General features: G+C 42.9%; 2 protein-coding genes across 9 annotated transcripts in view; one reads left to right on the forward strand and one right to left on the reverse strand.

The window, feature by feature from the left end:
- LOC143280825 (GRIP and coiled-coil domain-containing protein 1-like) overlaps positions 1-4,418 on the reverse strand; it is a 31,680-nt gene extending 27,262 nt beyond the window's left edge. Inside the window, exons 1-2 of one of the 7 annotated variants that reach the window (XM_076585530.1) lie at positions 4,375-4,418; positions 1,292-1,443 (exon numbers count right to left, since the gene is read on the reverse strand). In XM_076585530.1, coding sequence (XP_076441645.1) covers positions 1,292-1,376 — 85 coding nt within the window. In that variant the 5' untranslated portion in view covers positions 1,377-1,443; positions 4,375-4,418. Of the gene's footprint in view, positions 1-1,291; positions 1,447-2,490; positions 2,598-4,337 lie in introns of those variants that run through there. The other 6 variants (XM_076585533.1, XM_076585532.1, XM_076585529.1 and 3 more) reach the window with 6 other exon arrangements.
- Positions 4,419-4,464: 46 nt separating this feature from the next.
- Positions 4,465-21,616, forward strand: LOC143280827 (adenosine 3'-phospho 5'-phosphosulfate transporter 1-like). Of its 2 annotated transcripts, none has more exons than XM_076585535.1 (4): positions 4,465-4,599; positions 16,358-16,578; positions 17,932-18,389; positions 19,858-21,616. In XM_076585535.1, exons 2-4 carry the CDS (start codon positions 16,359-16,361, stop codon positions 20,509-20,511), a joined length of 1,332 nt encoding a protein of 443 aa, XP_076441650.1. In that variant the 5' UTR covers positions 4,465-4,599; position 16,358; the 3' UTR covers positions 20,512-21,616. The 2 variants fall into 2 exon arrangements, with proteins under 2 accessions (XP_076441650.1, XP_076441649.1); XM_076585534.1 differs by having other exon boundaries at positions 4,467-4,599; positions 16,348-16,578.
- The last annotated feature ends 2,006 nt before the right edge of the window (positions 21,617-23,622 follow it).

Here is a 23,622-nt window from a genome sequence, read left to right on the forward strand (position 1 = left end):
GTGCGTAACCAAGGTAATTTCAAAGGATTCGTTATACTGAGACATAAAATATGCTCACACTACACCTAGAAACACAAAATATGTACCACAATTACAATTTCAAAGGACTTTCTATAATGACATAGAATATACACTGATGCCACACTAGAAACACAATGTGCATAACCATGACAATTTCAAAAGACTTGCTATATAAAGACAGAATCTAGTTGTCAATGTGGGAGGTATGCAAAACTAATAACCTGCTTTACAGAGATTTATCAGTCACAAAAAGCTGAGAAATAACTGGTGATATACAAACTTTAATTCGTTCCATCTGTCTGACAGTTCACATTCAAACTGGAAAATGATAAGAATGCTGCTATGACAACTGTTTTTTATTTCAATATCAATTCCTGAATATCTGGGAAAACCCAAAACCCCTTACTGTGAACTTCAAGTCTATTCTTTTCTATGTTTTGTGATCCAAAATTTGCCAAAACAGTTATTCTCAAAACTGAAAGAAACTGCAAGCTGATTTCAGATAATTCATATCTGCTGTGTTAAGGAATTGGCATAGGAAGGTGGGGCCCAATCCTTTTCTTCTGCTGTTTGAACCTTCCCCAACCAAAGACAGGAACCATTCACACCAGGATGGAGTGAAGAAAATTGGAATGAAGTGCCTTTCCCAAGGACACAACTGAAACAGGGCCTCAAACTGTTCACTGAACCAGAGTCCAACGCGTAACCAACTGTGCCATGGCGCTTCAATGGCAGCACCAAACAGATTTACACATGCACTCTGTAAGGCCAGCCTGACATGTACCTGTCAGCTTGTATACTGCTGATGCTGCTCCTTCAGTCCTGACATGTGCCTGGAGCGGCAGCCTAGGAAGCAGGAGAACCTGCGCATTCAGGACCAAATCCACACTCACCAGAATTTTTCCTCACTCAACCAGACCTCAAGTGGTGGTCTGGACACTAGTGATTCAGATGAGATGATAAACTGAGGTTCCATGTGTAACACACACTTAGTGCACATAATAGATCTGACAGCAATGAGAGAGTTCTCCCTGGTAAAGTTCTGTAGAAAAATCCATTTTGATAGTAAAAGAAATATACCTGAAGACTGAAAAAAGAAAAAAAAGGGGGAAAAAAGGTTGGTGCTGCACTGAAGCCATGTGGTCTTCTCAGTAAGATCAGCCTGAGTTTCATACAGAGAAATCTGTTGTGACAAAAAGTAAATATAAAACAATACAATATTTATCAGTTTTTCTATGTCTGAAGCTGATCCTGAAGTCCTGGCACATACCTCTCAGTTTGTTTTTATATGTCTGAAGCTGATCCTTCAGTCCTTCGATGGTCTTCACCAGCTCGTTCCGGCTGGCACGGTCCATGTTGTACACCTGGTAACTCTGGGCAGCACTCGCACTGAGCTCACTGGACCATGCTGTCACAGTGTCACTGCTGGCACACAACACGAAACAGGGCTAGAAAATGGTGCCATTAACCTGTATGACATTATTTACACAGAGAAAGAGCTGGAAATTCTGAAAGAGGAAGAGGTGATCAAGAGATCAACCTCTGGCAGCTTTGACATGTTTGAGATGAATAGTATCTGGCAGTTTTGTCCATTTTCTAGATATTTACTGTATTGTACCCCTGACTTGCTTGAAAAAAATACTGACTGGCAGAATTTAGTAGTTTGAGATGAACAGTATCTGGCAGCATTGAGTAGTTTGAGACATATAGCACTTGACAGCTTTGAGTATTTTGAGATATAAATAGTATCTTACAGCTTTGACTAGTTTGCGGTACAACATTATCTGGCAGCTTTGACTAATTCTAGATAATTACTGTGTGGCATCTTCAGCAACTCTGAAACAAATACTATCTGGCAGCTCTGCCTAGTTCCAAACATTCTGTGGCATCTTTGGCTAGTTGAAGACAAATACTATCTGGCATCTTTAGCTAGTTTGAGCTTTGCCTATATTTTCAAACACGGTGAGGCACCTAGTTTAGGGCAACCATTGTCTGTCAGCTTAGCCTAGTTTGTAGCAAATGTTGTGTGGCAGCTTTGACTAGTTTGAGATGAACATTGTGAGTAGCATTTTTTTTTCTTTAGCATGTTTTCCCCCAATTCTTACATTTTGTGTGGAAGTGCAATTTGGTCCTCTTACCCAGATCTTCCATAGGGCACAAATATTACCTTTTGCTTATTGCAGTATCAACTTATCTATTTATTGTAGTATTAATAACGGTTTAAAAATACTCTCCTTTTTTCAGACATGAATGCATGCACACACATGCACACACTCCCCCACCCTCCCCCTACACTTTTCTTCCATAACAGGACAGTCATGTTTACAGCACTGTTTTTACAATGGCACTGACAGTACAGGTTATTTTGTATCCACATCATCCTGTCAAGATAAAAAAAAAGAGTGTCCCCTTCACAAATCACAATCTTAGATTAATAAAGATGACAATCAGTGTTAACAACATATTTACCTTTTTAGATCCATCTGGTCCTCTTTTATCAATGTGTCTTACCCCGGAGAGTTAGGTATTTCCCCACATGTACAAGAACCCTCCAATCCCACTTGAAAAAGACTTGTAATATCAAAGTTAAGGAAGTATTTACAGTACAGGCTTTGGCTTTGCCTTAATCATACTCTGACCCATAGCCACACCCACACACAGGAGGAAACATGACTGTGCGACAGCTGCCTCCTGGTTTATTTGGTGTAAAATATTGAAAAAAATCATTACAGCTTAACTGCACCTGGCACAACCCGCACACACAAACACAGCAAGCATGCGACTTCAGTGTAAATCTGCAATCAATATAAGTAAACAGCTCTTAGTCTGACTCTTCTCGTCTGTGTAAGTGGGCTAAACTCTAATGCATCAAAAAGTGGGCTTATGTCTGTGACTATTTCTGAGGATGAACATGCTGGGTAAATTTGTGTTTCCATAACCCACCAAATGCTGACACTGATTATGTGATCTTTAGCATACACATTTGGTCTTTTACATGTGCATACACACATAGGAGGTCATAACAGACAGTAACAGGCCAGCATATGTCCTGATGGCTGACCTAGGAGACAGGAAGAATAGATACATATATCTCCTTTACCTAGGAGATAGGAAGAATAGATACATATATCTCCTTTACCTAGGAGATGGGAAGAATAGATACATATACTTCCTTAACCTAGGAGAAAGAAAGAATATATATATATATATATATATATATATATATTTTCTCTTAATCTACCAGGATATTAGGATTGAACTCAGGACCCTCAGATTTAAAATCCCTTTCTCTAACAAATGGGCTATCCTGCCTGTCCCTCTTTCCCAGATCTGCCATAATCGAAACAGATTGATAAAAAAAAAAAAGCAAAAAAAAAAGCTCTTATTGATACGGTTGATTCAGCTTCAGATGTTTTCAATTGCCTGGCATAAAGTACACTAACATTATGATATATAATGGCAATTTGTTGAATTATATCAACGCACACACACGTACACACACAGGCACACACACATAGCCACACAGAGGTGCACATACATGACAAAATAACAACAACAAACAAAACAATTAAAAATACAAAAAAAGAGCAGCAACAAAATGTTAACGTGGTCCCCAAATCTATGTGGTTCAATAATTTACTTTATTAGTTTTATTAAACTATTTTAACAGGAAAATATTTCTCAATTTGTAAAAAGTCCAGGCCTTGATCATGTGAAGTTCCATCAAACTATACTACAGACACTGGTAGTAATATTGCTGCTAAACAGTTATACCACTACTTTCACTGATCATACATCAGTCTACGTAAGTTACTCAAACAGTCTAAGGTTAAACTGCATTGGTTCTAAACATCATAACCAATGGAACACTGAACTGAGAATAATTCTAGGTCCTATGATTATTTTGTAACACATTCTAAATTGACAGAGGAATCAACATACTGGTGTGTGTGTTTGAGTGTGTGTGTGTGTGTGTGTGTGTGTGTTGTGGGAATGAGTACAGGACTGGAAGACTATTCAAAACAAAATGTAGAAGGGAGTCAGGATGTGTGTGTGTGTGTGTGTGTGTGTGTGTGTGTGTGTGTGTGTGTGTGTCCGTGGTCACTGATGTGTCGCATACACAGCTGTTGTGCCTGACAGTGTCATTGTAACACACGCACACACATACACACACACACACACACACACACACACACACACATTGCTTCAATGTATCTTGAAATGCGAAAGCACAATGCGACAAATATTGATAAGCACTTTTTAGAATCTTTTCCTATATATCATATGCCAATAAAGTCTCAATAACGACAACATACATGATAAGAACAAATATCAAAAGTGTGAAAAATCCACCTCCTTTCCCTGAAGAAATGGCAACCAGGATAGTGAAAGGGAGACAATTCTTTCGCTTTCCCTAACTTTCTGTACACATGTACACTTCCGGTTACAGCAACCGGATCGTGTTTGCGTTTGCATGCCTGCACTCAGCAACCGTTGCATGGGGCGGAATCTGAGGACAAAATTTTGACGCTAGATCTGTCATCAGTTCTTTCCTTGTTGCTGACCGTGCACTATCAGGTAAGCTTAATTGTGTGGGAATGCTGTCGTTGCACAAATTATAACTAGATCTATAACATGTAGTGTTTTTTTCTGCCGTAGTTCTCCACTAGCACGAATTATATCCATGAAATGTTGTGTTTTTTCTGCCATAATAGTACCCAACTAATGTACATTTAATACATGATCTGACATTGGAGCACAGATTATGGATTATTCCAGTTTTACCAGTACCACTGGGGGCCTACATTGAGGCAGGGGGTGGACTGGCCTCGATGGATCATTTTTCCAAAGAGAAGAGAGCTGGCAGTGTGTGTGTAACATTGGGGAGTTAAGTTACTCAAGGAGGCGTCGTTGCGTTCGGTGCCTGACCAGCAGCATAACCCAACCGGCTGGGTAGAAAAGTGGAGGGTTGGGGGATCTGCGCACAGGAGTAGGACTAGTGTTGGTTCTGCCTGAAACCAGCCGACTTGACTTGACTTGACATGTACGACGTTTGAGGCCCTGTTAAAAGGCCTGTTCCTTGTTCTGTGGATATTAACTATATTCTTTGCAGCATGCGTGACTGGCGAATGGAGCAATAGTAATAATAAGCTATAAGGTCTGAATCCACCTAATAACATTAACAATTTGGTGAGTACATAGTGGGGAAATTTTTCCAGTGGCAGTCGAGTCAGTTCTTAAAAGAGTTGATGGAAGGTGCAATTATGATGTTGTTGGGCAAACTGTTCCTGAGGGAGACAACCCAGTTTGAGAAAAAATTTCTGCTGATGTTGAGCCTGTGTCGGTTTTTCTGGAGCTTGAGGCTGTGCCCTTGTAGATCTCTTACGCAGGCAAGCTCTTACTTTGGCAGTTCACCTTAATCATATCTCCTCAGTGGTGTCGATGTTCTAGGCTTGGCAGTCTCAGAATTTTCAGTCTCTCCTGATATGGTTCATCCCTCAGGGATTTCATCAGCTTTGTTGCTCTGCGTTGTACATCCTCTATTTTGCTGCACAATGTTTTCTGCTGTGGCTACCAGACACAGTGACCATATTCCAATAGTGGTCAGACAAGGGTCTTGTACAATTGTACAAAGGTCTGTTGTGTCAGGTGGTCAAAGGATCTTCGAAAAATGCCAACAATTCTGTTTGCTTTTGCTGTAGACTGTGCGATCTGTTCCTTGAAGTATAGTCCACTACCAATAAATACTCCTAGGCCCTTCTCAACCTCACTTTCTGCCAGGATAAACTGTGACTCACTTCCTTTTCTGTTGCTAGCTTTCATGTTGTATGTCACATCAGATGCTTTCCCTCCCAGTTTGAGGACACAGCACTTGTGTGGATGGAAATGGAGTTGCCATTTGTTTGTCCAGTTCTGAAGTTGGTCTAGATCATCCTGTAGGTCTTGAGGGCCTTGGTCGGTGTCGGTCCTGGCATAGAGCTTTGTGTCGTCAGCGAACATCTTTACGTTGCTTTTCATGTGTCTAGGGAGATCATTGATAAAAGTGACGAAAAGAATGGGACCAAGAACGCTGCCTTGAGGTATTCCACTGGTCACGTCAGCTTCTGATGAATGTGTTCCATTGACAACAACCTGTTCATGTCTACCAGTCAGGAAATCAGAGATCCAGTCCAATACTTTGCCCCGGATTCCAAGAGCTGCTACTTTTGTCAGCATTCTGCGATGAGGTACTGATTTGAAGGTAATCCATGTAGATGATATCAACATTGCCACCATCATCTAAGATTTTGGTCCAGTCATCTATGGCTTCTAGTAACTGTGTTATGCAAGAACGGCCAGGTACAAAACCATGTTGTTCTCTGCTGATCAGAGTAGGTGCACAGTAGGTGCTCCATGATTTGTTCTCTTACTAGTTTCTCCATTATTTTGCAGACAATGCAAGTGAGGCTAACTGGCCGATAATTGCTGGCTTGCAGTTTGCTCCCTTTCTTAAAGATTTGCATTACAAATGCACATTTCCATTTGTCTGGGATGTGTCCACTGTCTAGACTCTTTCTAAAGAGATGTGCGAGAGGTTCCACTACTTTGTCTGCTGCTTTAGCTAAGGTCATAGGTGGCAGTCCATCCGGTCCTGGTGCTTTGCCTGTGTGTAGACTAGCCAGTAGTTTCCTGACTTCTTCTATTGATATCTGAAAAATTTCGAGCTCTTTGTGAAATGTATGCTCTGGCCAGTCTGGCAGTGGTCCTTCATTTTCTATGGTGAAAACACTTTGGAAGAACTGGTTCAGCGATTTTTCTTTTTCTTTGTCAGTTTCAGCTTTATTCCTGGCTTTGATGTATTCCAGGTAGACTTGACTGTCTCTGGTTTCTTTCCACCTCCTGAACAGTTGGTGCTTTTTCCGAACTGAGGTAAGAGTGCCTTTGTCCATCCAGCTTTTACCTCTGCATCCTGTTGTGAAAGACCAAGGGGTTCCCTTTTCTACAGCAGGGTTGATTGCTGCTTTGATCTTCAGCCATGTGTTGTTAACTGTTAGTCCCTCTAGTTTCTCTTTCTGGTTTATTTTTGCCAGTTCAGTCTTCAGTATATTGAAATCTGTTTTTGCATGGTTAAGACATTTAGCTTTTGGTGGGTTGGTACTTGCGCAGGTTAGCCTAATGATCAGTGAGAAATGGTCACCCTTTGCAAGTCCAGGTGTTGTAGTAATTTCATTGATCATATCTTCTCTGTTGGTGTGGACTAGGTCTACTATGTTGGACTTTTTTCCTACATTGTAACATGTAGGCTCCCTTTGGTGCTGTATCCAGAAGGCATCTTTTGTTGCTTTCAGGAACTTTGTGGCCACATGGACTGGACCTGCCTCACTTTTCTCGTTATTCCAATCAGTTTCTGGGAAGTTGAAATCCCCCATGATTATGGCGTGGGATGACTTCATTTCTGCTGATGACATTGTCAGACAGATTTCTCCATTCCACTGTTGTTCTGATAAAGGAGTTCTTGTATTGTTCAGTGCTTGATAGTGGTACTACAAAACATCTGCTGTTGTTTGTTGCTGACTGTTTGACAGTGTTTTGTGAGATGCAGTCTTTGTAGCATCTAGGCTGCACACTACGCTTATTTTTTTTTTAGGTGGCTTTAAAAATCTATCTGGTGGCAGTGCTGCCAAGGACCCCTCAACCACTCAGCTGAAGAAAGTCAGCCTGTGGTCTCAATGTTTGTCTTAGATGCTCTGCAGCTATAGGCCTTGCAGCATGGTTGTCATACTGCTCCTCTTCCTGGAGCAGTAGTCCCCTGTTATGAAGCGGGCAGTTTGATGTTGGATGCACTCTAGTCTGTCAATGTTGTCTTGATGGTATGGGTCCCATACAATTGCCACTTATTCCATGATATATCTGACGAGGGCGATGCATGCTGTTCTTTTACAGTGCATGGGGTGGTTGCATAGGTTCCGTCACAAGAAGTCGAGGATGATGTTGGCTTTCTTGGTGGTTTGCACAACGTGGTTGTGCCATTTGTTGTCAGATATCAGGATGCCTGAGTGTGGGTTTTTGTCCACTTCCTGCAGAATTTCACTGTTTGAGCTGTACATAAAAGTTTTCATCTTCTTCTTCGTGCTTACACTATAGCCTCATGGGGCAACGCAAGAATATTCCAGTAATGTCCTACACCAGTGCACCGATGTTCACACCATGTCAGCTATCCCACTCCTCTTCCTGGACACACACATACACAAAAGGAGAACTCACTCCCGACAGCACACAAACACACACACACACACACATACACACACACACACACACTCTTCACACATGTGACTGATGTTCACACACACACACACACACACACACACACACACACGCACGCACGCACGTGACTGATGTTTACACACACACACACACACACACACACACACACACTCATAAATACATGTGTACACACACACACACAAACACACACACACACACACACACACACACACACAGAAGCGCTCCAATTGTCTGGGACAACTAAACCTTCTGGCTTGAACTACATGTCTACAATGACTTGTACGGCCCTCAAGTGTGACAAGGCATTAAACAGAATTCCTTCTTTCCATCTTTTCCCCATTTTCTTTATTGCTGTCTTTTTTGTTCCACCATCCCCATTCCACATGCTCCCACATTGTTCGGATCATGCGGCTGTCAAGGTGCCCTATAGTCTGCCACCCCCAGCCAGTTTGCTGGTGTCACCCCACTGTCTGTCAACAGGTCTGAGGTCTCTCTCCACTGTTTGTTGGTGTCACCCCATTGTCTGTCAACAGGTCTGAGGTCTCTCTCCACTGTTTGTTGGTGTCACCCCACTGTCTGTCAACAGGTCTGAGGTCTCTCTCCACTGTTTGTTGGTGTCACCCCACTGTCTGTCAACAGGTCTGAGGTCTCTCTCCACTGTTTGTTGGTGTCACCCCATTGTCTGTCAACAGGTCTGACGTCTCTCTCCACTGTTTGTTGGTGTCACCCCATTGTCTGTCAACAGGTCTGAGGTCTCTCTCCACTGTTTGTTGGTGTCACCCCACTGTCTGTCGACAGGTCTGAAGTCTCTCTCCACTGTTTGTTGGTGTCACCCCATTGTCTGTCAACAGGTCTGAGGTCTCTCTCCACTGTTTGTTGGTGTCACCCCACTGTCTGTCAACAGGTCTGAAGTCTCTCTCCACTGTTTGTTGGTGTCACCCCATTGTCTGTCAACAGGTCTGAGGTCTCTCTCCACTGTTTGTTGGTGTCACCCCACTGTCTGTCAACAGGTCTGAGGTCTCTCTCCACTGTTTGTTGGTGTCACCCCATTGTCTGTCAACAGGTCTGAGTCTCTCTCCACTGTTTGTTGGTGTCACCCCATTGTCTGGCGACAGGTCTGAAGTCTCTCTCCACTGTTTGTTGGTGTCACCCCATTGTCTGGCGACAGGTCTGAAGTCTCTCTCCACTGTTTGTTGGTGTCACCCCATTGTCTGTCGACAGGTCTGAAGTCTCTCTCCACTGTTTGCTAGTGTCACCCCATTGTCTGGCGACAGGTCTGAAGTCTCTCTCCACTGTTTGTTGGTGTCACCCCATTGTCTGTCGACAGGTCTGAAGTCTCTCTCCACTGTTTGTTGGTGTCACCCCATTGTCTGTCAACAGGTCTGAGTCTCTCTCCACTGTTTGTTGGTGTCACCCCATTGTCTGTCAACAGGTCTGAGTCTCTCTCCACTGTTTGCTAGTGTCACCCCATTGTCTGGCGACAGGTCTGAAGTCTCTCTCCACTGTTTGCTAGTGTCACCCCATTGTCTGTCGACAGGTCTGAAGTCTCTCTCCACTGTTTGCTAGTGTCACCCCATTGTCTGTCAACAGGTCTGACGTCTCTCTCCACTGTTTGTTGGTGTCACCCCATTGTCTGTCAACAGGTCTGAAGTCTCTCTCCACTGTTTGTTGGTGTCACCCCATTGTCTGTCAACAGGTCTGAAGTCTCTCTCCACTGTTTGTTGGTGTCACCCCACTGTCTGTCAACAGGTCTGAAGTCTCTCTCCACTGTTTGTTGGTGTCACCCCATTGTCTGTCAACAGGTCTGAAGTCTCTCTCCACTGTTTGTTGGTGTCACCCCATTGTCTGTCAACAGGTCTGACGTCTCTCTCCACTGTTTGTTGGTGTCACCCCATTGTCTGTTGACAGGTCTGAGGTCTCTCTCCACTGTTTGTTGGTGTCACCCCATTGTCTGTCAACAGGTCTGAGGTCTCTCTCCACTGTTTGTTGGTGTCACCCCACTGTCTGTCAACGAGTCTGAGGTCTCTCTCCACTGTTTGTTGGTGTCACCCCATTGTCTGTCAACAGGTCTGAGGTCTCTCTCCACTGTTTGTTGGTGTCACCCCACTGTCTGTCAACAGGTCTGACGTCTCTCTCCACTGTTTGTTGGTGTCACCCCATTGTCTGTCAACATGTCTGAGGTCTCTCTCCACTGTTTGTTGGTGTCACCCCATTGTCTGTCAACGAGTCTGAGGTCTCTCTCCACTGTTTGTTGGTGTCACCCCATTGTCTGTCAACAGGTCTGAGGTCTCTCTCCACTGTTTGTTGGTGTCACCCCATTGTCTGTCAACAGGTCTGACGTCTCTCTCCACTGTTTGTTGGTGTCACCCCATTGTCTGTCAACAGGTCTGAGGTCTCTCTCCACTGTTTGTTGGTGTCACCCCACTGTCTGTCAACAGGTCTGACGTCTCTCTCCACTGTTTGTTGGTGTCACCCCATTGTCTGTCAACAGGTCTGAGGTCTCTCTCCACTGTTTGTTGGTGTCACCCCACTGTCTGTCAACAGGTCTGAAGTCTCTCTCCACTGTTTGTTGGTGTCACCCCACTGTCTGTCAACAGGTCTGAGGTCTCTCTCCACTGTTTGTTGGTGTCACCCCACTGTCTGTCAACAGGTCTGACGTCTCTCTCCACTGTTTGTTGGTGTCACCCCATTGTCTGTCAACAGGTCTGAGGTCTCTCTCCACTGTTTGTTGGTGTCACCCCACTGTCTGTCAACAGGTCTGACGTCTCTCTCCACTGTTTGTTGGTGTCACCCCATTGTCTGTTGACAGGTCTGACGTCTCTCTCCACTGTTTGTTGGTGTCACCCCATTGTCTGTCAACAGGTCTGAGGTCTCTCTCCACTGTTTGTTGGTGTCACCCCATTGTCTGTCAACGAGTCTGAGGTCTCTCTCCACTGTTTGTTGGTGTCACCCCACTGTCTGTCAACAGGTCTGACGTCTCTCTCCACTGTTTGTTGGTGTCACCCCATTGTCTGTTGACAGGTCTGAGGTCTCTCTCCACTGTTTGTTGGTGTCACCCCATTGTCTGTCAACATGTCTGAGGTCTCTCTCCACTGTTTGTTGGTGTCACCCCATTGTCTGTCAACGAGTCTGAGGTCTCTCTCCACTGTTTGTTGGTGTCACCCCATTGTCTGGCGACAGGTCTGAAGTCTCTCTCCACTGTTTGTTGGTGTCACCCCATTGTCTGTCGACAGGTCTGAGGTCTCTCTCCACTGTTTGTTGGTGTCACCCCATTGTCTGGCGACAGGTCTGAGGTCTCTCTCCACTGTTTGTTGGTGTCACCCCATTGTCTGTCAACAGGTCTGACGTCTCTCTCCACTGTTTGTTGGTGTCACCCCATTGTCTGTCAACAGGTCTGAGGTCTCTCTCCACTGTTTGTTGGTGTCACCCCATTGTCTGTCGACAGGTCTGAGGTCTCTCTCCACTGTTTGTTGGTGTCACCCCATTGTCTGTTGACAGGTCTGAGGTCTCTCTCCACTGTTTGTTGGTGTCACCCCATTGTCTGGCGACAGGTCTGAGGTCTCTCTCCACTGTTTGTTGGTGTCACCCCATTGTCTGTCAACAGGTCTGAGGTCTCTCTCCACTGTTTGTTGGTGTCACCCCATTGTCTGTCAACAGGTCTGACGTCTCTCTCCACTGTTTGTTGGTGTCACCCCATTGTCTGTCGACAGGTCTGAGGTCTCTCTCCACTGTTTGTTGGTGTCACCCCATTGTCTGTCGACAGGTCTGAGGTCTCTCTCCACTGTTTGTTGGTGTCACCCCATTGTCTGTTGACAGGTCTGAGGTCTCTCTCCACTGTTTGTTGGTGTCACCCCATTGTCTGTCGACAGGTCTGAAGTCTCTCTCCACTGTTTGCTGCCAGTTTATCCTGCACTTCACTCTTTTCTATATTGATCCTCAGTGGACATCACTCTAGTGGAAAAGACATTTTCAGAGCATCAGTGACTTTCCTTTTACCAAGTGAAATCAACATTGATATGCATTTAAGCTAACTACTTTTTATACCGAGCTTCAGCTTGTGATAAAAGTACTAGTAATAATGGTTTAGGGATAGACTTTGCTAAATACTGCAGTAGTTTTCTCACACTCTCTTGTGTTCTTTTCACTATCACTAGATTACACTTGTTTGTCAGACAGAATAATGTGAATGGGACTGCTAAGGAGGTTGCTCTCAAATGTTTTGAGGAAGGGAAGGATAGCAGCAACAACAACTGATCTTGGGTGTTTTACATTGAATTTTAGGCAACAGGAATGGCTACTTTTTGTACAGATTAATTACATTGCAATGTATCTTAACCTGAAAATATTCTTGCCACCCATTCACCCCCCCCCCCCCCCCACACACACACACACATGCACATGCACATGCACATACACACACACATGGAGTTAAGTAATTGATAACTTTTCATAACATGTTACCATGATTCACACTGAGCTAAAATGCCCTCCTCTCTCCGGAGCAAGCATTCATCCTCATGACTTAGTCACATGAAGCGAAGATTGCCTTTGTGCCACTTCATACAATTCTAACTTTTTTTCTTTTTCTTTCTTTTTTTTTGTTGACAACCCAAATACCATAATTTATTGCCTGAAACCCCATCACTCCAAAAACTGTTTTGTCTGACCTTGGATGTGCATACATTGTGCTTTAAATTAATTGCTAGAAAATGTGTCTAGGGAGACAGGGATCAAGTGACAATGTTGATGTCATTTCCATTTGATGCTAAACCAAAAATGCGACAGTTGCATGGTCTGTTCATTCATATATCATGTGTGAACATTACACTGAGCATGCTTTTATCTGTACAGATGTTTGTGAGTGTGTGTGTGTGTGTGTGCGCGCGCGTGCATGCAGACATGTCTGCATGGGAAAAGAAAGTGCATGAATGTACACAACCGTAAGCATAGTGTGCTTTTTGTGTGTGTGTAATATATATGTTAAGGAACGTGTGCTGTATTTATTCTCTTACAGTCTGAATGCCCCTGATAAAATTCAGCATGCAGAGGAAACTCTGCAATTTTGAGAAGTATGAGGGTTATGACAAATCTAGGGCCATCAGTCAATGTCATTCTGGATCTTGAAAATAAAATGTAATTCATTTTTTGGTAACCAGTCAAATAGGTCTTGATGTAACCTGAGCTGCTAAAAGACACTAAATAACACTAAAAAAGTCATGTATGTTGTTCTCCATAAATATTTTTAATTAGATAAAGCTAATACTACATAATTTTGTGAGTGTTATACTTCTGACTTTCTCTCTTTTCTCTCTCTGTCTGTCCAAGCCCTCATTCTTTGTCTGTTGGTAGTCCTCTTGTTTTCAGTCTCCCTGAATTTGTTCTCTTTTTGCATTACCCCGTGTAGCAGATCAACTCAAACTGACATAATGTAATTTTAACAATATGACAGACCTGCCAAACAGATCTGGATAAATGATGGGCAGGTATAACACACAGCAGTTGGCTGACAAAGGGGCCACTGAAAAAAGGAAAAAAAAGCTGAGAGATTAGAAGATTTTTGAAAACATACACTGTGGTTCAGAAGAGGAGATGAAATTCTTGACCTCAAAATTACTGTGGAAAGTCATCATCTGACCTTCAAAAATGCCTCCTTTGATTTCAAATGGAATGAGAGGAAAAGTATGAAAAATGGCCGGTCTTTCTTGGTTGCATTTGCCCTTCTGGTTTGGTTTGTTTCTTTTGTTGATTTATTTTGATGGCTGTGAAACAAGCTAAAATGTGTAGATCATGAAATCGTTTGTCAGTGTTAAGTTATTCAGGTAGTACATTTCAATACCACAATTTGGACAGGCCTTTGAGCTAATGGTAACATGTGACACGCTGATTTCACTGAAATGATTAATACTGATGTTGAGATAGATGTCTGTCATTCTCAGGAAACATGGAACAGTGCTCTGGTGACTGAGTGTGGGGTGTGGCTGGACAACCACACCTGATATTGATAATGTCCAGATTTAAACACATGTTTGTTACATATTCATGCACATATACACACACTCACAGACTCGCACATGCATGCATGAACACATGCAGGGATACTCATAGACACACATACATGCATGCACATACACACATATATGTATGCACCATGCACAAACAAACACACAGAGATACACGTGCTTAAGCGCGTGCGCGCGCGCACACACACACAACACACACACACACACACACACATTCACTATCTCTCTCTTTTATTTTTTGCTGCTTCAGTTTGTGTATGTCAGTGTGTATACATATTGGGGCTGAAATTGTCTATGTAATAGTTTCAGAATTTAAGTTTGGGATGCAGAGCATGTTCATATTGCGTTTGAAATTCAGTCACCAGTGTCATGTGATCGTTAACTTTTAAATGCATGTGTCACAGAGGTTCATTTCTTTGTTCCTTTTGCTATTTTGTCATGCCTGTTATTTAGTATTAACCAAGTCTTGGGTTTCATGACAAGAAATGAAGTCAAGTCACTCACAAGCATGCACATGCACACACACAGACACACTTACACACATACACAGACACACATTCAACAGCAAGAGAAAAAAAAGGCCTTTCACACCCAAAGATGCAAGAGAAAAGACATTTCCTTTTTTATATTTAGGGAAATTCATGCAAATTAAGACCAAATAAATTAAGAACTCATGTCCATCTGTGGAGGGAAGCGAGTGTCATAATTATTTCTAACTGTGAGAGATACTGTGAGGGGTTAGGTTTATAGAGGTGCTGAATACTGGATCTTCACAATCCTCTTCTTCTTCTTTGTTCGTGGGCTGCAGCTCCCACATTCAGTCATATACTGTACACGAGTGTGCTTTTGCGTGTATGATCTTCACAATGTAGTGTTGCCCTGTTGTTTACGTTGGTCCAGAAAGAATTGTTTTTAGTTTTCTGCAGTTTTTGCTGGTCCAGTTTATGTGTGTGTGTCGGCTGTGCGCAGTATTGACTCACTCTGTTGTAACTTGGGATGCAGATCATGTTGAGACTGCAGTTAAGATTCAGTGACAACTGTCATGTGATCACTTACTTTAACAGGAGAAAAAACATTGCCTCCCATAGGGTCTTTTATTTATCTGGTGAGTGAGTTCATTTTTCATGGTGACTGTTGTATGCAAACATCTTTTTGTTGTGGTCAATATTGATATGCAGGGTTCACAAAAAGCAATGGACTTCTTGGGAACTGGCAGTTATCATCTAACTTTGAAAACATCATGGTGAAATGATGCTGAATTTTTCCTGCAAACAGCAGGATGCCTGCAGTCATTGTAATGGGCACATTCATAACCAGCGGTGCTTTCTTACACAATGAAAATCCATAGCTATCGTTTCTAAACCTCTGAATAACTGGATATTTTTTTGCTGAAACATAGATTTTTCAAACGCAGTTTCCAAGCTGTTCATGGTACCTGTGTTCCTGAAATAGCAATGTTTGTAGCCAGTAAGAAACCAGTGGTAGACCTCTTATCCCTTGTATGATTTTAATCATCATTAACGTTTTATGAAAACACACCTGCTTTATGAAGTGGTGTAAGACTGTGAAGTCTGGCATCAAACTTAATTAAAAAAACAAAACGGTTTCCATGTTTCTACACATTCATAAACTGCAATCAAAAGGAACTAACTTGTACTGTATTCCTGGCTGTGTCAATGTGGAGGACAAAACGGTAACATTCAGTGTATTTCTAGCATTTTTTCCCCTGTCACTGTGTCAGTATGGCAGGGAAGCCCGCCAAGGCTGTAAACTCCTCAGAGTTGAATGAGTCATTGTTTGGGGGATGGACCTTACTATGTCTGATAGATCAACCTGCAGTCAAATTAATCTGTGACATCAGTTAAAAATCAAGTTACAAAAGAGGTGTGTGTGTGTGTGTGTGTGTGTGTGTGTGCCTGTGCCTGTGTGTTTGTGTCTGTGTCTGTTTGTGTGTGCGTGTGTGTGCGTGTGTGTGTGTGTGTGTGCATGCATGTGTGAGAGAGTGTTTGTGCAGTTTCTTTATGATCAGTTCTGTCACCAGTCGGTTTCAGAATGGGAATGGCCTGTGTCAGCCTGGCACTTCTGTGCCTTCTGGTGCCTGTGTACACCGGGGCGGAGACAGCAGAGGGTAAGACGCCAGACGATGGAAGTGCCTGGACAGACATGTGGCTTGTCCGCCTGCTCCTCAACATGATGGGCTATGCCACTGTCTTCATTCCTGGGGCGCTGCTCATCCGATACCTGAAGAAGAACCGATATAACGAGACGGCTGGTGGGTTTCGCCTGGATGTTGAAGAAAGTTATTATTATAATCAATGTGCAATATAGTAGGCAATGCTCATGATCATATTCAAAATAATGTTTATGAATTCTTTGTTTTTACATTTAAAATATTACCTGCAATGTGTGGAATGAATGTATGAAACGGTGTATGTGGTGTTTTTACATTTGTGTCTTCGTTATATTCATAATAGCTGTTATTGTTTTTTTTACAGTTCTGGTCTCCATGTTGTGTGTGTGTGTGTGTGTGTGTGTGTGTCTGTGTGTGTGTCTGTGTGTGTTTGTGCGTGCGCGCGCATGTGTGTGTGTGTGTGTGTGTGTGTGTGTGTGTGTGCGTGTGTTTACTTGTCTATGTTGTGATAATGCACCTGACTAAATTTCTCTAGTTGGAGATAATAAAGTTATGCTTATCTTATCTTCTTATCATATGTAGCAGTCTATTTATATCCCCTCTCATGGTTTTTACAGTTGTCAAATCTGACAAGTCCAGTTTAATCCCAGGGTCTATGTAGACTGGAATGATCCCCTTGGGTAAACTTCCACTGGTCTGAACTGAGCCCTCCCTAGTTGGATCCCATCACCACCACCTCAAAGTGGACAGTCATTCCAGGCTAGCTTGAAATGGTTCCCAGGCATCAATTTGCCCCCATTGGAATCAGTGCTGCTTAGCTATCAAAATTGAACTTTTTGCTTTCTGTTATATGTGTACATGTAGGAGTATGTGTATATATAGGGGGTCAGTAAAGGGGAGCCCAGAACAATGCCCCTTCCTTTTTCGGCTGCTCGATTAAACCCTTAGATAGGGGATAGCGTCCAAGTGGGGGATCGATCTTGACAATCCACAAATGACCCCAGGGCTTGCCCAGGGTGACCCCCAGATGAAGTCTACTTGGGCGAGGGGGAGGAGGCAGATTGAGGCTGTTACACACTAGTTCTGTCAGATTGTGGGATGCATTGTTTTGTGGTGAAAGGGAGCTGGTTTTATTCTTTTTTCTCTATACTTGAGTGTTTTGTAAATGGGCAATGTATCTAGGTTGATTTATGAAGAGGGGTTTGTTTCTTCATTTGTTTCTTACTTTGAAATCTGTTCCATAAGACTAGAGTGATATCAGATAATTTAGTGGGGAGTGTGTTTGTGCATGTAAATGTGTGTGTGTGTGTATGTGTGTGTGTGTGTGTGTGTGTGTGTGACACAGTGTGTGGACAATCAAAGTAAAAGACATGTATAAGAAAATAACACTGTTGCTCCCTCAAGCGCAAAACCTATGATTTGAGTTAGGATCTGAGTTAAAAGATATGTAAGGAAGAAAAATTCAAATAGCACTGTTGCCTCCCCCTGTTGCAGGCCCAGGGTGCATGCCCAACTTCCTGGTGCTGTGTTTCTTTGGCCACGAGAAGGATGCGGGCAGCCTGGCAGAGGAGGGCGGGGGGACAGGGGGCCAGGCGAAGAGCGCCCAGAAGAAGATGGAGGAGCAGCCCCTGGCTAAGCGAGGCATGGTCCTCTTCATCTGCTTCTTGGGCCTCCAGACCTCCTACCTCACCTGGGGAGTCCTGCAGGAGCGCATCATGACCTACGAGTATGGCAAGACGGACACCACACCGGGGGAGTACTTCAAGAACTCACAGTTCCTGGTGTTCATCAACCGGATCCTGGCCTTCGTGATCGCTCTGCTGGTGATTGTGTTCCAGCCACAGCCCCGGCACACGGCGCCGCTCTACAAGTACTCCTTCAGCTCCCTGTCCAACATCATGAGCAGCTGGTTCCAGTATGAGGCCCTCAAGTTCGTCAGTTTCCCCACACAGGTAGGTTAGTCAGCAGCACACAGAGATGGCATCTATAACGATTTCACTGTATTTTGTTACACTTGATTGCAGTTTGTTCTGGCAAGTTCATTTTTAACTACCTAGCATTGATGGACACTTGTTACAGTATGCCTCTCTCAGGTGGCCTCCTCAGGAAGTATAAACAGAGCACCAATAAGAGACTGGACAGTGGAAAACTAATGTAACAATTACAAACAGCCTTCAGTAGCAGTTACACCATGGTGTAGGTAGGCCTTACAGTTTGTATGCCTTGTGGATAAAATGTACGTTTGCTGATGTGGCTCAGAGTCTGAGTGTTCCTACCAATTTTCCTGATTGTTCCCACACATACTTGAGAGAGGTTGACATCCCACACATATTTGACAGAGGTTGGCATCCCACACATATTTGACAGAGGTTGGCATCCCACACATACTTGAGAGAGGTTGACATCCCACACATACTTGACAGAGGTTGGCATCCCACGCATACTTGACAGAGGTTGACATCCCACACATACTTGACAGAGGTTGGCATCCCACACATACTTGACAGAGGTTGACATCCCACACATACTTGACAGAGGTTGGCATCCCACACATACTTGACAGAGGTTGACATCCCACACATACTTGACAGAGGTTGGCATCTCTGAGCACAGCACAGTCATCTCCCTGAACCTGTTGAAAGCTGTACAACAAGTATACCTTATGATTATTATCAACAAGTATACCTTATGATTATTATCAACAAGTATACCTTATGATTATTATCAACAAGTATACCTGATTATTATTATCTATTAAAGAGAAGTTGTTGACATGTTTGTTCAAATGTGAACATAGGCAAAGTCTATTTTTCAGATTTTGATCTAATAAGTGATAACTGAAAGTGGATATGCTAATACCATGACTTGCTGCCTGAGGTAGCTTTTTATTCCCCCCTGAACACTGTCGTGGCTGAATCGGTTAAGTGTTGGACTTCAGATCCAGTGTCCAGCAGTGATCAGGGTTCAGATGTGTCACGTGAAATCACAGGCCAGGGTGGGGTGGACTGTAAATCTTTACCAGGTCAGAAAGTATCGTATTACTGTTTGTCACCACAGATTTGTCTGTGAGATTTGACTGCTTCCCCTGGGGAGAGCATTTTGCCACGGTGCAGCACCACCTTTTCTATTTCTTGTACTTTTTCTGTGTGCAAGTATATTTGTTCCACTATCAGGGTGGATTTTTCTTCAGAATTTTGCCAGGGACAGCACCATTGTTGATGTTGGTTCTTCTGTCTGCTAAATGCATAGTGCACACGGAGCTCAGATTATTGTCTCATCTGAATGACTAGCTCCCAGATCACCACACAAGGTCTAGTGGAGGGTGAATTAGAAAGTCCAGTCCATGTATGGGAATTGAACCTAGGCCACCACTCTACTGTGACTTACAGAGCAGTACATAGCATTACTTTGTGTTTGCAGGTGTTGGCCAAAGCATCCAAAGTGATTCCCACCATGCTGATGGGGATAGTGGTGTCCAAGAAGACGTACGCCTTCTACGAGTACCTGACGGCGGTGATGATCTCTGTGGGTGTGGGCCTGTTCCTGCTGACCAGCCAGGTGACCACACGGCACGGAGGGGGCACGGTGACCACCACTTCGGGCCTGTGCCTGCTGGTAGGCTACATGCTGTTCGACAGCTTCACCTCCAACTGGCAGGGGGAGCTGTTCACACAGCACAAAATGTCCTCCATCCAGATGATGGCCGGCACCAACCTCTTCTCCTGCCTGCTCACCTGCGCCTCCCTCCTGGAGCAGGGCGGCTTCCTGGACTCCTCGGCCTTCATGCTGCGCCACCCAGACTTCCTGCTGCATGCCGTTGTCCTCAGCGTCTGCTCTGCCACGGGCCAGTTGTTCATCTTCTACACCATCGCCCAGTTCGGGCCAGTCACCTTCGTCATCATCATGACCATGCGGCAAGGCTTTGCCATTCTGCTGTCCTGCATCATCTACAGCCACCCGGTCACTATGATCGGCCTGCTGGGGATCTTGATTGTCTTTGCCGCTCTCTTCATACGCATCTATGCCAGTCAGAGGCAAAAGGCGCTGAGGGCTGCGCAGGCTGTTCGCTCGTAGACAGATGTGATGGATTTTGAATGTCTTTGTCCTGTGCTGAAAGTGTTGTGATGTGTCATCATGTGGGAGGTATGATGAACGCTGAATGTCTGTGTCCTGTGCTAAAGGTGTTGTTAGGCATGATTAGGGGGTGTTCTGGCAGAGTGGGATAGGCACTGGGATTGCTGATCCAGAGTTCACCAGTGATCAGGGTTTGAAGCCCTGTTTCAGCATGGTATTGTGTTCTTGGGAAAGGATTCTTCCTCGGATTTTCCTCATTTCTCCCATGTGTGTATGAGAAGTGACTTTTTGGTCAGGGATGGTTTAAACGGCAACAGGAGAGGATTCCTATGCAGAGCCCTGGACACAGTGGATATGACTTCACTGACCTGATGGCTGTAGAAGGCTGTGGAACCTTCAACCTTTTTAACTTTTTATGTGTCACATGTTGGAGGTGGGAAGTGTGGGGGGGGGGGTGGATATCTCAGAAATCTGGTTTTGAGAAATCTTGTGTCAACCAGCCTTTGGATTGGTGAAATTGTTCCAGTGTGTTTTGGTATGTAAATTAAATAATCTTGTTTTGGTTTTAAAATGGAGTGATTCAGGTTTCGGTTTTACCTGGTGGAAAATGGAAGCAGTTTATTTGCTGTTGTTATTGGTGTTTTTCTTTTTCTTTTTTGTTTTTGTCCCCATGCAAAGAAAGTTCTTTTTATTTATACTCTGGAAAAAAAAAAATCTTTGGCTGGCATGACGATGTTCACTCATGTTGATTTTTGATCAATAACTTGAAAAGTTGTTTTTAATTATCAAGAATAAAATTATTGAATATTGAAGGAAAACACATAATTTAAGGCTTTTTAGTTGATATCATATATTCTTTTTACTGCGTAGCTGTGTGTACCTTTTACTGCTTTATGCTAGAACATATCCAAACTAGATACAAAAAAACTGTTCACTGGATTCCTCCAGATCTGTTGGTTGTATGTCAAAGCCTGGGTCTCTACAAATGGTTTTCCCATCCATTCAGTCTTTGTAAAAATGTGGGGAAAAAAACACCACAAACTGGAATATGAAAAATGTAAAATGCTTCTTGATCATGCCAGATATATGTTTAAAAAAGCAAAAACCAAGTTGATTTCCGTTTTGTGGCTGCTCTTACTGGCCGTGGTTGCAGTTTATTAGAGTACTGTTTTTCTTCTGTCCCAAAGTTCCAAGACTCCAGGGGCACCACTGATGACCTGGCAGTTTCTGATTTCTGTGTGTTTATCTTTTTTTCAAATTTTTTTTAAAAAGAAGATATGAATTATATAGAATTGTTTTGAACACTGAATTGTGAGCATAGTCTTAATTTTCAGATTTTGATCCCATAATCACTTGCAGTGCCAAAGTGGATGTGCTCAAACAGCTTATACTGTGACTTGCTGCCTGAGGCTTACAGCTGATGTTTTTCCCCCTTGAACATTGATCACAGGAGGAGCCATGGCTGAATTGGTTAGGCATTGGACTTATGATCCAGTGTTCACCAGTGATCATGTTTTGAGGCCCCATTACTGGCATGGTGTTGTGCCCTTGGGAAAGGTGCTTTACTCTGAATTTTCTCACTCCATGCAGGTGTGAATGGGTAGGTAGGTACCTGATGGGTTGGGGACCATCGTGAAGTGATATCATTTGGATATCATTTGGGTTGGGTGTGTTTTATGTGAAGCTGGATGACACATTTGTGTTTGAGAGCTGGTGGTTTGACCTGTACACTGCCAAGTTTTGCAGGCAGAACCATTTATGTGTCTGAGTTTATATCCTGTTATTCTCCTTATATCATTTGCTTGTGCTTGTGAACGGTCGGCTGGACCATAAGCAGCAATGTCAAATTTGCTTGTGCTTGCTTTTGCAAGCAAGTTTGATGTTACAACCTATTGTTCAGAATTCATAAACTGTACATAGTTTTATGGTGATATTTGTGATAAATCAAATATATACAAGTTCAGCTTGGAGAACTTGAAATGCAGTCACTTTAAGTACTTGTTATTGACAGTATATAGCTGTGAAAGTTATTGAACATATCATGGATCTTAGAGTTTGCAATTCTTGTGACTAAGTGACAGGATTCTATAAACTATGGAAACAACATTACAACATACTAACCACACGAACACCAGTAATAACAAAATAATGATAACAACAATACTGGATGATCATGTGAATATTTTTCATAATCATTTTCTTGTTAGCAAAATTTTGATCATCAGTTGAAATAACAGAAAACAAGAATTCAAATTCTTTATTTACAAGGTTACAAGATAAGCAAGGTACATACATTTTTTACATCCAATCCTAAACAACAACAGCAACAACAGTAGTTATGACATTGATAAAGATTCCACAAAAAGATAGTGATGAAAATATTAAGGAAACAGATATAGATGATAAAGAAAAAAAAAGAAAACAGAAAGTGATACAGTGGATTTTGATCACCTGTCAGCCTTCATTAGTAACTGAAACTTCACAACAAAAATGGTTGGTTTCAGGACTCCTGATAACATATGAAAATGCATCCCTGATGCCTTGAAAAATGTAAAGGACGAATTACTGCTTGTTCTTTGAATGGGTCCATTGGACATATTAAAAAAAAAAAAATTATACGAACAGATAAAAAGAATGAAAATAAGTATATCGTAGATTCAGTCTTTGCTAGGATCACATGTTGCGAAGGAGGGTTGTTTCTCTTTGCGTCTTGGCCCCGATTACTGGATGTTTATGACTAGAAGGCATGCTTGCCTTTTGTGTGAAACCATGCAGATGTGACCAGAATGTGCAGCATAAAGTGGCCCTCTGAATGTAGTCTGGGACCCCCTAGAATTACGGTAAAAGAGTCAATGGGACCCTCAAGGTTTTAACTTTTCAGAAGCCCAGGGTTTGATTTACATACGTAACCAGTGCCTTTATTGTTGGATTGTGATACTGATTTAAAAAGAAACAAACAAAAGTAAAGACTTGATTCATGTTTTCCCCATTGATTTTTAATTCACAGAATGTAATAGCAACCACTCATTTTTACTATCAGAAATTATCTCAGATGGTGTGGATCAGATTGCATTTTTATTTTTTTTTATAAGTGTTTAAAAAAAAAAAGTG

The sequence above is a fragment of the Babylonia areolata genome, chromosome 4, assembly GCF_041734735.1.
Source record: "Babylonia areolata isolate BAREFJ2019XMU chromosome 4, ASM4173473v1, whole genome shotgun sequence".
Taxonomy (NCBI): domain Eukaryota; kingdom Metazoa; phylum Mollusca; class Gastropoda; order Neogastropoda; family Buccinidae; genus Babylonia; species Babylonia areolata.

Excerpts from the sequence above, each read along its gene's own strand:
- LOC143280827 (XM_076585535.1), top strand. The coding sequence starts at position 16,359 with ATGGGAATGGCCTGTGTCAGCCTGGCACTTCTGTGCCTTCTGGTGCCT. Across the intron at positions 16,579-17,931 it reads CCGATATAACGAGACGGCTG|GCCCAGGGTGCATGCCCAAC; the intron begins GTGGGTTTCGCC and ends CCCCTGTTGCAG. Across the intron at positions 18,390-19,857 it reads TCGTCAGTTTCCCCACACAG|GTGTTGGCCAAAGCATCCAA; the intron begins GTAGGTTAGTCA and ends TTGTGTTTGCAG.